Raw genomic sequence first — 17792 nt, 5'->3', positions numbered from 1 at the left:
TCTAGCCAATTAGTAGAGGACTTGTCCGTGAGGGGCAAATGTCTCCGATCTGCCAGACAGAAAATTTCAAATCAGTCCACACTCTGCTGCAGAGTGAAAATTCATTGTGGAACTTTTTGCGTCTTGTGCAGGCTGTAGTGAGCAGAGTGATTGGTAGAAGTTGGTATGGGGTTAGTATGAATCTTTGGTAGCAAACAATTACTGCCTGTGGTAGTGTTGATAATAGTATTTGTTGTAATTTTTAGCAATAAGATTTCAGTTTTGATTATATGAAACATTCCAGTAATTGTAACCTCTGAGTGTAACTTCTGCATTTGTAAAAGTGCAGAACACAGATAACATAAATTTTTTTTCTCTTACCTAAATCGACATCAGTTCTTTCCAAACCAGTGTGAAGTGCGTGATGGGGTACTCTCCGTTGTACCACTGATCACATTTCTTCCAACCCCAGTTGTGTATGGATCCTGGGAAGAATGACTGCTGAACTGCTTATGCGCATGTCATAATTAGTGTAATATTATCTTCACAGTTCATATTTCAATAATAGTGTGTTCCTGGATTCCTTACTTAGTACTGGTTCTTGAAATTTCATAAGTAGGCTGTTATGGGATAATTGGCATCTATTTTCAAGTGTCTACCAGACCATGCTTTTGAGCATTTCCTTACGTGTGTTGTTTGCTTTGCAAGAGTAGTTTGTATGTGAGGCACAAGTTATGTACATCCATCTGCAACATACACTGTGTGATCAAAAGTATCCAGACATCTGGCTGAAAATAACTTATAAGTTCGTGGTGCCCTCCATCGGTATTGCTGACAGATGACATTCTCCAGGCATTCGCAATACCTACACCCTGCCATCGGATCGCCACATTGTGCACCATGATTCGTCACTCCACCCTGTTTTTCCACTGTTTAGTTGTCCAATGTTTACGCTCATTACACCAAGCGAGGTGTCATTTGGCATTTACTGGCGTGATTTGTGGTTTATGAGCAGCTGCTTGACCATGAAATCCAAGTTGTTTCACCTCCCGCCTAACTGTTGTAAAACTTGCAGTGGAGCCTGATGCAGTTTGGAATTCCTGTGTGATGGTATATATATATATATATATATATATATATATATGTCTGCCTATTACACATTATGACCCTCTTTAACTGTCTGCGGTCTCTGTCAGTCAACAGACAAGGTCGGACTGTACGCTTTTGTGCTGTACGTGTTTCTTCACATTACCATTTCACTGTCCCATCAGAAACAGAGGTCCTACGAATGTTTAAGAGTGTGGAAATCTCACGTACAGACATATGACACAAGTGACACCCAATCACATGACCATGTTTGAAGTCTGTGAGTTCCGCGGAGCACCCCATTCTGCTCTCTCACAATGTCTAATGACTATGAGGTTGCTGATATCGAGTACCTGGTAGTAGGGGGCAGCACAATGCACCTAATATGAAAACGTATGTTTTTGATGTGTCCGTATACTTTTGATCATATGGTGTTGCTCTGCAAGAAGTGACATGCTGTTGGGTGTACATAACAATGAGATGTTTGAGTGGTGTGTCCAAAAAAATATAAATTTGTTTCCACATAAAAGCACAATAATCCTGGTATTTCTGTTTGTACACTTACGGTCATAGTGATATATTTCCAGTCCTGCTAATTCAGATATTGCAATACCTCTTGATCTGCAAAGTACTTGCTAGTTCACTCCATGAGACCCAGTGTCCATCCATGGACTTAATGGGTATGTTACATTACTTTATAATACAACTTGGTGCTGAGTTGCATAACATATTACATACAATCTTAAGAATATTGAAAGTCATAGGAAAAATGACCCAGAACCTAGTCTGAGGTGTTTTTATTGGATTTGATTGTGGGGAAGAAAATTGTTGGCTGATCTGAATGTAAAATGTCTTCAAGGAATCATGTTTTTGGTACCACAATTTACTAGGTGTCAGCAGATGTTTGTCTATTATAAGATGTAAATTTTCTCTGCTGTTTTTTCAGATATTTGCAATTTCATATGTGCACTTCGTAGTTGGAGCAACACCTAGTGTTGACAGAAAGCGTCTGTTTGTTTCCCATAACAAACAAAATTATATATAAAGTGGGATTTTATGTGGCTTCAAAATTTGATAGATTGGTCCCACATGAGTCTAGTATGATATTTGTTTTATCGATATGATTAAAAGGGACAATAAAACATGAATAATAAAAATTTTCCCCCAGCAGCAACACTGTGCAGTCCCATACTGACTGCTGCCACCAGGCAGCTCAGCACTGATCAGTCGCTGCTGGATTACTTCATGTTTTACTGTCCCTGTTAATACATATCACTAAAATGAATATTGCAGTAGACTAATGTGGGACAACTCTATCGAATGGCATATAAAATTCAACTTAAAAAATAATTTTGTTTGTAACTAGAAACAAACCGATGTTTTCCATTGACACTGGGCTTCGCATGAAAGTAGTGATGAGCTGTGTTTGTTTGGGCTGATTTCAGCCATGCATATCTTCTGAAATGCCAGAGAAATTGAGCCTGACAGCTCTTAAGATAGACACCATGTGTGATTGAGGCTTTAAATTACCTGGCAACAAAGGTAGGACTTGTGATGCATGCAGATCTGACTTCGAATATTTTTTTAATTAGGCAAGAGTGCAGCTTTTCAAGGATGAAACTTCTACCACAAGTCATAATGCAAACTGTATGTTGTTATTGGGAGGTAACTACAGCAATATCACAGGCAGTGCAGCTGTTAGAAAATGTAGCAGGAACATCTCCCATGCCACCAATGGTTGTGCCTTTCAACCATTTAATGAATAATATGAAGAGTGGGATGCTTACTGCTGATGATTGCTGTTATATTTATTGGCTTGTCATATTTCCAGCATGGAAGGATGAAAGGCCATATTCTTGTCAGAAAATCATGAACTGTATAAGCTAATATAAAAAACTAGAGCCATTAATGAATTCTGCAGAACATGAGTTGCCAGGAATGTTTTATATATTGCAACAACACTTTTCAGTGAAGAAACGTATAATTGCAGCTTGTTTAGAATTGTGGCACCGGGAAAAGAGCGTCAGTCAGTCATTCGTGGGTTGTGGTGCCAAACTACTGGGGTGAAATAGGAATTGTAAATGTTCATGTGGATAGGACTATGCAGACAGTCTAATCAGGGATGTTAAAGTGTAGCTTTTGCCCAACTCTGAAGTGAGGAATCACGTCTTGAGAAAATCAGATCTCCCTCAAATTGAAGTTATATAAATTACATAAGCCCACAAAAATGGTCCATGCAACCCAGAGTTTATTTCTGATGGAAAAAGACATTGTAGCAATCAACTAACTGTCATGGGTTTAATGAGACATCACACAACTTCCAATGGGACACTCACGTACTCCATGGCCCATGTGACCTCATAAACAACCGCTCAGTAGTGAAGGGCTGCATCAGCTGCAGTGCTATTGCCCAGTTATAAATATTGTTTCATCCATCATGCAAGCAGCACATGCCCCTGTTAGCACAAAACATGCTGTATTTGCAGAAACGAGGACAATTTTGGAAGGGATATGTTGTAACAGTTCTAATATGGATATGTCCCAACCTGTGGAGGTAAACCAACTGAGTGAGCAATCTACAGAAATGTCAACTTCTCAAAATGCAGTCCAGAAAATGTCCTTGCATGTGTTCATCAACAAACTTGCTAAACCAATCTGCTCACTTAAGTTTAGTGTTGCCACCATTGTAGGCAGCTGACACAAATCTTGGGGCTTATGGACATCATTGTGTGGCTTTGCTAAGAAAGCTTCCAGATTTACTTAATTGTAATTGTGTCACTCTTTCAGTAAATTTTCTGTAGGCAGTGTTGGGACAGTCTCTTTCCTCAGTTTTTGGACTTACAGTTCATGAATCAGTGCTTGCCATGCAATCTAAAGGGTCTTGCGCCACCTTAAATTCTCCATGTGATGAATATGCCAAAATGTTCTCACCTGGACTAGGGAAGGCATCCGATTACAAAGCTCACATCACTGTTAATGCTACAGTGCCCTGCATTTTTTCACAGACCGTCCAATGCCCTTCGCTTATAAGGGCACCCTGAAAACAGAGCTGGATAGGCTCACTTCTGAAGACGCACTGATACCTATTCCCCACAGTCAATGGACCACTCCCCTGGAAACAGTATGCAAACACATCGGCTTTTTTAGACTGTCACAATTTCAATGCACCAATCGAAGTGGAAACTTATTCTCTACTGATTCTGAATGAACTCTTTGAAAAATGAAGTCGTAGCACTTTGTTGAGTAGAATTGATACTGTGGAAGTATATTCTCAAATCCGACTGGACTGAGCATCAAAAACTTATCTAGTACTAAACATGGTGTACAGCATTCACCATTATAAATGGTTATTTTTCAGAATCTCTTCAGCCTTTCCATATTTCGTTGTTTTATAGATTAACCACAAGAAGGCATTCCAAAATATCATGCACAAGTGTTCTTTTATGCAGTCTTTCTAGACATTTGTAAAGTTTACTCTCAGCAAATGGATTATGGTACACCGATCGACAAAATGCAGCTCCCATGAATGTTGAAGACTTAAAAGTATTTCTGGGTAAACTCAATTGTTATGGATAGTTCATTGCAAACATAGCAGAACTCTCATACCCATTGCATCAGCTACAGCATCAAAGTTCATGTTTTGAATGGTCACTTTGCTGTCAGCAAGCTTTCCAGTCTTTAAAAGATGGCCTTGAACAGGCACCATGCTTAGCGACACACACCCCTGGTTTGCTTCTGGTAGTAGTAACGGACATCCCTCCGTGACTGCAAGTATACACTCATTCCTTCAGAGAAATTTTCGATAATTTTTTGCTTTCTTGCAGCTCTAGTTCTGAAGTTACACACTGAAACTTGGCCTTCAACTCTGAAAGGTTGAGATACACAAGGACAGGCAATCTTGCGAAGTACTTCTTAACATGTTTTCTGAAAACAGTTTTGAGCAGCTAGTTTGTCAGCCAGCACCCAATGGAAATATTGTAGACCTTGTAGGTACAAACAGGCATGACCTTATCGATGGCATCAGTATAGAGACAGTGGTTAGTGATCATGATGTCATCACAGCGACAGTGGTTATTAAAGCTAACAAATCAGTCAAGAAGAGTATGACAGTGTTTTTGCTAGAAAGAGCTTATAAACATTTGCTAGTATCCCACTTAGTGAATGAGCATCATTTAGTTCCAGTATGATGGAAGTAGATGAATTGTGAGAAAAGCTTAAATATTTTGTAAATAGCATTCTGGACATTTGTGTTCTGAATATATGGGTTAAAGACTGAAAATACCTACCATGGTTTAATAATGAAATTGGGAAAATGCTGAGGAAGGAAAGATGGTTGCACTGACAGTTCAAAAGAGAATGGGCAATTGATAACAGGCAAAATTTAGTGATTCTTTATTGAGTTTTATAAATCACAATTTTTAAAATGCTAAGTATTTCAAAGTATATTAATTATACATGAATATTGTCATGAATGTCATTCCATATTTAAAAACTGCAATTGAACTACTGTCTAGCCATGAGGAAAGAAAAGTTGTGATTGTAGGCTATGATATTTCCCCCCTTCCCATGCTTATCATTAATTATTAGAAGCTTCTTATGACGTCATCTTGCTTCCACATACCTGGAATTCTCAGGGGAACATTTTTTTAAGTTTGAGTAGCCACGCTGCTCTGTAAAAAGATTGAAGAATGAAACATGAAACTACCACCATTATACCTTAGCAAAGCAGATAGCCGAGAACCCAAGAAAATTGTGGTCCTATTCAAAATTGCTAAGTGGATCGAAGGCTTCTATCTTGTCAATCATTGACTAATGTGGTGTGACATAAGAAGATAGCAAAAGGAAATCTGAAGTTTTAAATTTCACCTTTAAGAAATAATCCATGCAGGAGAATCAAGCAAACATGCACAGACTCCCTTATGGAACACAGTAATAGGCATCACTGGTGTAAAGAAGCAACTGAAAGAGTTGAAAACAAATAAGTTGCCAGGGCCAGATGGAATCCCAATTCACTTTTACAAAGAGTATGCTGCAGCATTGGCCCCATAGCTTGCATTTATTGTGAGTCTCTCGTCCAAGTTCAAAGTCCCAAGCAACTGGAAAAAAGTGCAAGTGACTCATGTGTATAAGAAGGATGAAAAACGGACCCACAAAATTACAAACCAATGTCCTTAACAGAATTCTTGAACACATTCTCCATTCGAATATAATAAAATTTCTTGGACAGAGAGGATTCTGTCCACAAGTCAACACAGTTTTAAGAAGGATCACTCATATGGACAGCTTGCCCTTTTCTCACAATATTTGGTGAACTATGAATGAAGGGCAGCAGGCAGACTCCGCATTCCTTGATTTCTGAAAAGCACTTCTGACTGTTTATGAAGGTATGATGATACAGAATAGGATCCTAGATATTTGAGGTACTCAAGGACTTTGTAAGTAATAGCACCGAGTATGTTGTCTTTGATGGCGAGTGTTCATCACAGATAAGGATATCATCAGAAGCGCCCCATGAAAGTGTGATAGGACCACTATTATTCTCTATATACATAAATGATCTGAGTGACAGGGTGAGCCGCAATCTGTGGCTATTTGCTGATGATGCTGTGGTATACAGGAAGGTGTCATCATTGAGTGACTGTAGGAAGGTACAAGATGACTTAAACAAAATTTAATGTAGAGCTATCTCTAAATGTAGAAAAATATAGTTAATGCAGATGAGTAGAAAAAAATAATTCTGTACTATTCGGATACAGTATTAGTAGTTTTCTGCTTGACACAGTCAGGTTGATTAAATATCTTTGTGTAACATTGCAAAATGGTACGAAATGCAACAAGCACGTAAGGATTGTAGTGGGGAGGCAAATGCAAGACTTTGGTTCATTGGGAGAGTTTTAGGAAAGTGCAGTTCATTTGTAAAGGAGACCACATATAGCACATTAATGTGACACGTTCCTGAGTACTGCTAAAGTGTTTGGGATCCCCAGTGGGTCCCGGGTTAAAGAAAAACATTGATGCAGTTCTGAGGTGGGCTGCTAGATTTGTTACTGATAGGTTCGATCAACATGCAAGTATTGTAGAGATGCTTCTGAACTCAAATGGGAATCCCTCAAGGGAATGCAACATTCTTTTTGAGGAACACTATTGAGAAAATTTAGAGACCAGTATTTGAAGCTGTCTACGGAACAATCCTACTGCCGTGAATGTACATTTCTTGTAAGGACAAGGAACATAAGAGAAATTGGTGCTCATATAGAGGCATATAGACAGTCGTTTATCCCTTGCTCTATTTTCAGGTGGAACAGGAAGGCATATGACTAGTTGTGGTAACAGTACGCTCTGCTACACAGTCTATGGTGGCATGCGACTTACGTAGTTGTAGATGTTGAATATGCCCACAGAAAGAAATAAGATGGTATCAGTTGACATGATCTGAATGACCAATTCACGTCTTTGTTGCAGTAAATCACCCTGCCAGGGAACATCTCCCGTAAGGAGACCAGTGTTGCAGTCATTGTGTGACAAGTTGTGCAATCTTGTTGAAACCTCTCCAGCATTCACACAAAACAGTTCAGACCTCAAAAACTTTCAGAACATGTTGTGGATTGTTTGCTGTCCAATGTTAATGCGTTTCCGGTGCCATCTTTGAAGAAGTATGGCCCAGTTACGTCCTCACCCCCAAATGCCACACCACATAGCCACTCATGGGTATAATGTCTTCTCCATAATTGCTCGAGGATTTAGTGCATCCCAAATGCGGCAATTTTCTTGTTCATGGAGCCATTCAACAGAAAATGTGCCTCATCGGTGAACATAATTTTCTTGATGAAATTGTTTGCTATTTGTTTTGCAAGCACCTAATGGGCAAATGCTCTGTGCTTTTTGTGGTCATTAGGCTTCAGTTCATGTGTCAGTTTAGTTTTGTAGGCCCAAAGCTGCAGATCTTCTTATAGAATTCATTGGGGTTCCAGGAATTACCAATTGTTGAAGATTTTGGCAAATGGACTTCACTGGGTCTGCAACGTTTTATGGTGATGTTTTCCACTGGGTGACTAACATGAGAATGCTCTTTGGATTTACAGCCCACAACCGAATAGGCATTCTCAAATTTACCAATAAGTCTCATCACAATCTACAACCTTTATTTTGTAAATGAAATTTGTTAACATTTGGTTCACTTTTTATTCTCTCTGGTAGCTTTTGGTAGGACTTAAAAAAATTTTCAGATGTGTACTGCTGTGAGTGTGTCCCTGTATTTCATAAAAACTCACAATTTGGTTTCCTTTGTCCACATGTTGATACACTCTTGTACAGTGAAATCCAAGTTTTGACTTCTGTTTGTACGAATAGCAACATTATTATATATTCTGTTGTTACCAACATTAGTATTAGAACTCATTGTTGCTAGTGTTTATTTAGTCAGTTAGTGAAGGTTTCTTTTCTGCACTTTTTTTTTTTCATTGTATTAACCTTCTTACGAAATTAGGATGCTGTTGTCAATGTTCCTTCTGATCATTTTTATGTATGTAATTATGTGATTTTCCTTTATTAGATGTCCTGTTCTGCATACATTCAAAGATTTCTTTCATACCTCATGCTCCTTTAGTGCAGTTTGTGTTTGCTTCAGCTTTGCAGCAGTCTTGTCTTAGGTAGTGGCTTTTGCAGCTGTGACATTGTGATATATTCCAGCTTTTTAAAATTTGTTATAGTTTTTGTTTGGTGGAGGGATATGTGTCTATTATGGTGCACATGTCCTATAAGTGATGTGGAGCCAACGAATTTTCTGTTATTCAAGAACTCTGAGACTTATATATGATACTGCACTGAACTGTTGCACAAGTATGTTATTCCAAACATCTATGACTTAAGGTCAATTATTTTTTAATTGAAGTTATCTTCTGTTCAACTAGAACAGCTGAAAGCAAGATAATATAATTTTAAAAATTTATGGAAGCTGTGGAACCATATTACAAGAAAGTATTTTTAAGTTGTTCCATTTTACATGTAGTAGAATATGCAGGAGCTAAGTAAACAGAATTTAATATTCTACACTACTTTGTAAATGTTACAGAGCAGTCATTTTTAAATGAATCTCTATACTTCCCTAATGATTTGATACTAGAACTTCACAAGAAAATCTCCTGTGCTTTAGAAATTACACAGACATGTAGTGAAAAAGTCTCTACTTACAATGTATCGCTGGGTGTAGGAACTAACGAAAAGTGACTCACTGGTTTTAGAAGCAGAACTTCCTTTACACAGTAGTGAAGGGAGTGTGTGTGTTCAAACAAATGAGATTATTCAGGGATAACAAATTATATGGGAATAAAGAGATGACTCACCGAAAGACACACAGACAAAAGGTCAGGGCTTTGCTTCGCTAGGTTGTGGAATGAAATTCTTTTTCAAGCTGTAGGAGAAACATGCACAGTTCTTTGCTGGCCCATAATGAATGTACTGGAGTGAGGTGGGGAAGCAATGTGGGGTGTGATGACGGATGGAGAGAGGCGTGAAGCAGAGAGGGGATTGGGGGAAGTTTCTAGTGGCTCTTGGAAGAGTGAGGAGTCGTCCGTGGGCTAGCTAGGGGTGTAGGTAAAGCGGGCAGGTGGCAGACGGCTGAGCATGTGATTTCACATACTAGGGTGCGAGATAGCAGCACACAAATAGCTGACACGTATTTGGTGGGGGTAATAGGAAAGGGATGGTGTGTACGAGGGGCGTTTGAAAATTCCGTGCAAAAATAAAAACTACTTGCGTGTTTGAGGTGAACGTTTTTTTTATTTTTTGACATAGTCTCCTTTTAGACTTACATATTTTGTCCAGCACTGTTCTAATTTGTTGATCCGTTCCAAATAATAGGAATTGTCTAAGTCTGCAAAATAGCTATTAGTTGCTGCAATCACCTCCTCGTTTGAATAAAATCTTTGTCCCACCAGCCATTTCTTCAAATTGGGAAACAAATATTAGTCCGAGGGAGCCAAGTCTGGAGAATAGGGGGGATGTGAAATGAGTTGGAATCCTATTTCCAATAATTTTGCGACCTCAACTGCAGCGGTATGTGCTGGTGCATTGTTGTGATGGAAAAAGACTTTTTTGCGGTCCAATCGCCGGCATTTTCCTTGCAGTTCGGTTTTCAAACAGTCCAATAACGATGAATAATATGCACCTGTAATAGTTTAACCCTTTTCCAGGTAATCAATGAGGATTATCCCTTGCGAATCCCAAAAGACAGTCACCATAACCTTTCCAGCTGAAGGAATGGTCTTTGCCTTTTTTTGTGCAAGTTCTCCCTTGGTAACCCATTGTTTAGATTGTTGTTTGGTCTCAGGAGTATAGTAATGTATCCATGTTTCATCCACAGTGACAAAACAACGCTGAAAGTCCTGCGGATTCTTCCTGAACAGCTGCAAACCATCCTTGCAATACTTCACACGATTCCGTTTTTCGTCAAGCCTGAGCAATCGCAGAACCCATCTTGTGGATAGCTTTCTCATGTCCAAATGTTTATGCAAAATATTATGTACCCATTCATTTGAAATGCCCGCAGCACTAAGCACTAACAATCTCACACACCTTAACTCTTCCATCATCCATCACCATATCGTGGATTTTATCAATGATTTCTGGAGTTGTAACCTTCACAGGGCGTCCAGAACATTCAGCGTCACTTATGCCCATATGGCCACTCCGAAAATTTTGAAACCACTTATAAACTGTGCTAATCGAAGGCCCAGAGTCACTATGTTTATCAAGCTTCTCTTTAGTCTTCTGAGGCATTTTGCCTTTCATAAAGTAATGTTTATTCATGACACAAAATTCTTTTTCGTCCATTTTTTGACAATCACTCGACTTCTTTGATTCACACAAATGCCAAACACAAAGAAATAGACCAATATGGCTGAAACTTGGTGTGCGTTCTTTCCAAATATGCTACTAACTAAACATTACCCCGATACGCGATGGTGGTGCCATCTCTCGGACTTTGCACCGACTTTTCAAACGCCCCTTGTACACACACACACACACACACACACACACACACACACACATAAACGAAATTGGGTGGGTGGGGGGGGGGGGGGCAGGTTACACCTGGGAGGTTACGGCAGCAAAGGATGTGTTGTAAGGATAGCTCCCATCTGTGCAGCTCAGAAAAGCTGGTGATAGTGGGGAGGAGCTATATGGCGTGGGTTGTGAAGCAATCACTGAAATCTCGTATGTTGTGCTCTGCTGCATTTTGTGCCATTGGGTGGTCCACCTTGTTTTTGGCAACAGTTTGATGGTGTACATTCATTCTAGTTGACAGCTGGTTGGTTGTCATACCAATGTAAAATGCTGTTCAGTGGTTGCAGCAGAGCTGGTATATAACATGGCTGCTTTCACACAGGACGATCAGGTCACATCCATTTTTAGGTTGTGCAGGACAGTCCTTAGTTGTGCTGAAAGGTTGTTGTTTTCAGGGATGGACCTGGGGAAGGATGTTGAGGCCAGGCTGGAAGTTAGGAATTTCTGGAAGGTGACCAGGGGATTGTTAGGCGGATGTGTGCGAGCGTCATGGTTGTATGTTGTATGAAGGTACAAATTGGAACAGGCAGCGTTTGATGTTAGGATTAGACGGGCTTTGTTTGGAGTGGTTGGTGGCAAAGAAGTGTTTCCACTGCAGGTATCGTGAGAAGGAGAGTAAGCCTTTCACAAGGCTAACGTGGTTAAACCTGGGAGTAGGGCTGAATATGAGGCCTTTGGATAGGTCTGAAACTTCCATGTAGCTGAGGATTTTGGTGGAGAGGTTAACAACAGTGTTCTGGGATTGTTTCAGTTCTGGATGTTGTGGATTGCTGGTGGGGGTTTTGGAGGATGTGGTAGGTTCAAAAGGACAGTTAGGCAGGGTCTGGGTGCTATGAGGGGTTAACGAGGAGGAACACTGTGGGTAGGGTTGAGGTTGTGTAGTGGTGCCCCAAGGTGAGGATTTCAGCAGGCTGGGTAACTTGTGAAGGTGGTGTTTGGAATGTTCTTCTAGGTGTTGGAGTGTCAGGAATTCAATTTTGGTGATGAGGTGTAGGTAACGGGAATTACATAGTAGCAGTATTTTGTGGAGGGAGTGGAGGTAGTTAAGAGATGGCTGTGCCATGGAGACATGTTTTTGTAAAACAAGGTTTGTGAGGGATGGCGATTGGTGGAATCGGTAATGGTGAACATCATTATTGTGGAAAGAGGGATCGGATCCAGAAACAGGGATTTTTTATGGTTAGAGCATTGGGAGGGGGGGGGGGTGGTGGTATTTCATGGATTAGGCAGCATTTAAGGAACAGAAATTGGGACAGGATTTTGGCTAGGGATAGCGAAACTTTTCTGAATTGATGCAGATAAATAGAGCAGGGGATGGCTCCATCCACATCTCAGTCCACATCAAACCCACCAACAGTACTTGCACTTTGAGAGCTGCCAACCCTCCACACCAAAAAAATACCTCCAATACAGCATGGCCACTCGTGGCATATGCATCTGCAGTGATGAAAACTCCCTTGCCCATTATGCTGAAGGCCTCACAAAGGCCTTGGCAACAGGCAGTGCCCCACAGACTTGATACACACCTGATCATCACATCCATCCTAAGAACCAACCACAAAGAAGCACCCCCTTGTCACCCAGTAGCATCTGGGACTGGAAGGACTGAACCACATCCATCATCAGAGCTTTGATAATATATGTGAATGCCCTGAAATGAGGGACATCCTACCCACGATACTTCCATCCCCTCCCAAAGTGGTGTTCCGCTGCCCTCCCAACCTCCATGACATCCTAATCCATCCCTTTACCAGTCCCACCACCGATCCCCTGCCACAGGGATCATGCCCATATGAAGACAAAAATGCAAGACCTGCCCTACTGACCCACCCAGCACCTCCTACTTCAGTCCCATCATAGGCTCATCCTACCCCATCAGAGATCGGGCCACCTGTGAAAGCAGCAACGTTACAAACCAGCTCCACTGCAACCACTGCACAGCATTTCACATAGGTATGACAACCAACCAGCTGTCAACCAGAATGAATGTCCACTGTCAAACTGTTGCTGAAAACGAAGTGGACCACCCAGTGGCACAACATGCAGCAGAGCACAACATACGAGATTTCAATAGCTGCTTCACAACCCTTGCCATCTGGATCCTCCCCATCACAACCAGCTTTTCTGAGTGCACAGATGGGAGCTATCCTTACAGCACATCCTTTGCTCCGTAACCTATCTGCTCCCTGGCCTAAATCTAAGGGAACTCTCTTTACCCCCAGCCCCCACCCAATTTTGTGTGTGTGTGTGTGTGTGTGTGTGTGTGTGTACGCCCTATCCCTTTCCCATTACACCTTCCCAGTATGTGTCAGCTAGTTATGTACTGCAAAACGCCCCAGCCTGTGAAATCGCGTGCTCAGCCATCTGCCACCTGGCCCCTCTACCTGGTCCCCTAGCTAGCCCACGGATGGCTCTCCCCTCTCCCATGAGAACTTATATGCTTCCCCACAACCTCCTCCCTGCATCCTGCCTCTCTCCATCCCTCACCCCACCCCACCCCACCCCACCCCACCCCACTCCACCCCACCCTGCAACAGTACACTCACTGTGGGCCAGGAAAGAACTGGCAGTCAAATGAGCACAACGTAGGAAGACAGGCATGTGCATGTGGCTGAGTATGTGTCTGTGTGTTTGTGTGAATGTTTCTCCTACAGCTTGAGAAAGGAATTTCATTCCGAAAACTACCAAAGCAAAGCAATATTCTATAACTTTTGTTTGTGTCTTTGTCAACAACACAGTGCTTCTGCCTTTCAGTGAGTTGTCTCTATATTCCTAAAAAATTGGTATTCTCTACCAGAACTTTCTATACATTATTATTCAGAGGTAAGTTAGAAAGTTACTCTGTATGTTGGAGTAAGAAAAGTCAATTGAGATGGCAAATGTTGGGTGTGTTGAATGGCTTTATTTCATCCAACTCTTTCTGTTTAAGCGATGTTTAAGAACTCCTGCTTTCAAAAAAAGTAATTGTATTACCTTATGTCAGTGCCAGTGTCTGCTGCTGGTTGATTACCATTTGATTCCTATAATAATAATTCCTGTAGCACATGACGTGTGCTACTTCTCCAAATATGCAAATGATGTTTCAGAGCTTCAATCATTAATGTGATTCCTTTGTATCTCCTTGTCGTTTCCTGAAATCTTCATGGGCCTAACCTTGGAAGCACCTCTCGAAGAACAACTCTAACTACATCTACACCTTCTTCATTTCCAGCCACAGCACTCTCTAGCCCTCATTCAACTTGTCTCTAAACTTAAATATATTATTTGCCTCATATTAAACAATTGAACTTCTGACACAGAGTAAACTTCATGAATTATATGTTCAAATGCTTCATTGGATGGTATAAATCAACAAGTCAATTATTGATTGTAATGACATCTACATGTCACCTACAAAAATTTGACTACCTTCGCAGTGGTGTTCCTCTTCATGTGTGGTGTTCCACTTTCATTCCCCACATGTCCAGTGACCATCATTCCTCAGGCTGCATTTTGCTTGGCTACAAAATTGGTAGGGCAAAAGGACAGGCTTGTGGCAGGCCCTTACATTAACCAAAATGTGCTATTGTTGCTTTTTAACTTGTGACATTTGTGTGTGCTTTTTGTGCTTTTAATGAAGTGTGCAACTTCCAGGGTTCTGCTGAAGAATTACCATTAGATGCAAATGAAGAGGATGAAACTCGTAATACAGATGATGAGGAAGATGATGATGGTGATGATGAGGCCAATAAGAATCCTGAACATGAATTATATGAACATGATGGAGATGCTATTGATGTATGTATATACATACAGTTGAATATTGGTGATTGGTTTGATGTATGAAAGATCTTAATTTTTGTTTGTGTGCAGGAGGATAGTGCAGCTTTAGATGAAGAGCATGAAGGAAAATCTGAAGATAGCCCAAAATATGATGAAGACACTCAAAGATTAGTGGATGGTAAGCATGTGACAACTTATTTTAAAAATGTCAGTGACATATCAAATAAAAGGTCCAATTGAAAACATTTTGAATGCTCTCACACCCTCACAGTCAGGAAAAGATATGGTGCCTTTACTTTGCAAATTGTCACAATACCCTACTAGTAAGCAAAAATGTTAGTAAGGTTATGTGAGTAAATGTTGATGGTGTTAGGACAGCAACCAGCCACAAATTTACTTTCAGTTCCTGTATTCAAAGGGTACCGTTACTAGTTTCGAATCGTTGTGATTCATCCTCAGACGGTTTACACGCTTTCTTTATGACATGTGGTGTGTTTTTTTATGACATATGGTGTGTCCTAACACCATCAATATCTGTATTCAAACAACAGCCACAATCTCCATCATGTCACCATATGACAAAATTGCATATGTGAGTAAATAGTGCTAGAATAGTGAACAAATATGGCAAATGTCTCAGGCCTCAAATATTAATGAATTTTGCATGAAGAACAATGTGAGTGCCAACTGCATTTGTACAAGTGTATGTTGAAAAGTAACGTCTCCGAATTTATCATGTGAAAATATTAGAGCTTTTTAAAATAGAACAAATATTATTAACATTCATTTTCAACAATTATAAAAAGGATAGATTGCTACTCGCTGTAAAGGTGAGATATTGAGTTGCAGAGAGGCACAATCAAAAGACTATTACACAATGAGCTTTCAGCCAAAGCCTTCTTCAGAAAAGGAAGGAAAACACCCACCCACATTCACACAAGCAGGTACATCTCTTGCACACGTCTGCTATCCCCAGCTACTCTGGCTGGACTGTAACTTTTATGTTGAATGAATGCAGCAATCCTGCGTGGAACAGTGAAAGGAGGAGGGATAGGATGTAGGTGGGGGAGTGACAACGCTGTCTGGTGGAGCATGGAGGGAATAGAAGGCAGCAGGACAAGCCTGCCAGGTAGGAGGCTGTGAGGAAGAGAGCAGAGAATGGAAAAAGTTTAGTAGGTATGTAGACAGAAAGTGGTGCACAGTGAGTGCGAGAGGACGTGAACCAGGAGGAGGTGATAGAACAGAGGGGACAGAGACTGTTGGATGAAGGGCGAGGGAACAGTAGGTTATCATAGGTTGAGTCCAGGATACTCTCAGGAGTGGAGAATGTGTTAAAAGGATAACTCCCATCTGTGCAGTTCAGAAAAACATGTGGTGGAGGGTAGAATCCAGATGGTCCAGGTTGTGAAGCAGCCATTGAACCCAAGCAAGTTATTTTGAGCTGCATGTTGTGCCACAGGGTGGGCCCACTCTGCTCTCGGCCACTTTTTAGTGGTGGCCATTCAACCTGGTGGACAGCTGGTTGGTGGTCACACCAATACAAAAAGCTGTGCAGATATTTCAGCAGAGCTGGTATATGACGGCTGGTTGCACGCCTCTGATGCAGGTAGTATAAGACTTTGACGCTTGGTGTGTAGATTGGGCAGGTCTTGCTCCTGGGTCTTCCACAGGGATATGATCCCTGTAACAAGGGGTTGGGTTTCTTAATAGCATAGGGATGGACTAAGGTATTGTGGAAGTTGGGTGGGCATTGGAACACCACTTCAGTAGTGTTCGGAAGGATCTTGGGTAGCTCCTACTGTGGTATCGGGGGGCTAGAATAGACCCACGGCCCTTCCTTGTCCTGTCGTAAGAGACGACTAGTATGAGTCTTCTTATTTGGTCATGTTTTTACCGTGATATTTTCGCTATTCTGTGGACTTCTGAAAGCTTTTGCTTTTTTCACCTTTTTGACACTTTTTCCTCCACCTTTTTTTGGCTTTTTAAATTGTGGTCTCTCTTTTGAGTTTGACCTCCACTTTCCAAATTTTACAAAAGTATGAGTCATTTGGGAAAGAATGCCTTACTGTGGTACATTAACTCTTCACTGTGTACTGTTATTTTTGCACCTACTGATCAGTTGGATCTTCCTACCTCTGCACCCAACATCCAGCGCAGTAGCCACTCCATTATTGTGGGGTGGTCATGTATTCTCTAGGTGGTAGACCCTTGGCAATGCAGGGATTGCAGTGCCAATGTCTGAGCTGAAACCTTCACATGTCAGCCAAGATGTAGGTGCCTGTCCACTTCAGGGTACCAGGAACGGCTACTGTGCCAGGTGGCCTTTGCCTTGGTGGGGTGGCACCCACAGGGAGAGCCTCTGATCGGAATGAGTGGCATCATGGTGAATGACCTGCAATTAGAAGGAACAAACTTAACAGTGGCCATGCCAACACGGCTGTCTCAACAGTCAGGAACAGTGATTTTAATGCAGAGGTTTACAGTCCTTCGGCATTTCAGTCTTTGACCGTGCCTGAAGATGAGAGCCAGGTAAGGAGAAATGGGAGTGGACATTTTGCCTAGTTCTCGGTTTGTTCCCAAACTGACAGCAGATCTTTCACTACAACGAAGCAACTGTTTTTTGTTGAAAATATTAAAGATCAATTTGGGAAGGTTTCTGCAATAGAGATGATGATAAATGGATCTTTACTGATCAAAACATCAAACGCCAACAAATCACTAGCACCTCAGGCCTGTGTCGAGCAAGGAGGTATACCAGTAACCATTTCTCCTCATAACAAGCTCAATAGAATTCAAGGTGTTACCTTCCATCAGGACCTAACGCTAGAGTTGAGTACTAATCTGGGATGGCGTGGAAGTCCATTTTGTTCGCTGCATCCAGAAGGGGCCCAAGGCTAATA

General features: G+C 41.2%; 1 protein-coding gene across 2 annotated transcripts in view; it reads left to right on the top strand.

The window, feature by feature from the left end:
- Positions 1-17792, top strand: part of LOC126263201 (glucosidase 2 subunit beta) — a 196740-nt gene that overhangs the window by 125309 nt on the left and 53639 nt on the right. Inside the window, exons 7-8 of one of the 2 annotated variants that reach the window (XM_049960263.1) lie at positions 14764-14907; positions 14983-15070. In XM_049960263.1, coding sequence (XP_049816220.1) covers positions 14764-14907; positions 14983-15070 — 232 coding nt within the window. The remainder of the gene's footprint in view (positions 1-14763; positions 14908-14982; positions 15071-17792) is intronic. The other variant, XM_049960264.1, reaches the window with a different exon arrangement.

This window comes from Schistocerca nitens, chromosome 6 (genome assembly GCF_023898315.1).
Source record: "Schistocerca nitens isolate TAMUIC-IGC-003100 chromosome 6, iqSchNite1.1, whole genome shotgun sequence".
Classification (NCBI taxonomy): Eukaryota; Metazoa; Arthropoda; class Insecta; order Orthoptera; family Acrididae; genus Schistocerca; species Schistocerca nitens.
Note: the sequence above shows the minus strand (reverse complement) of the source record. Positions and strands in the feature narration are given on the sequence as shown.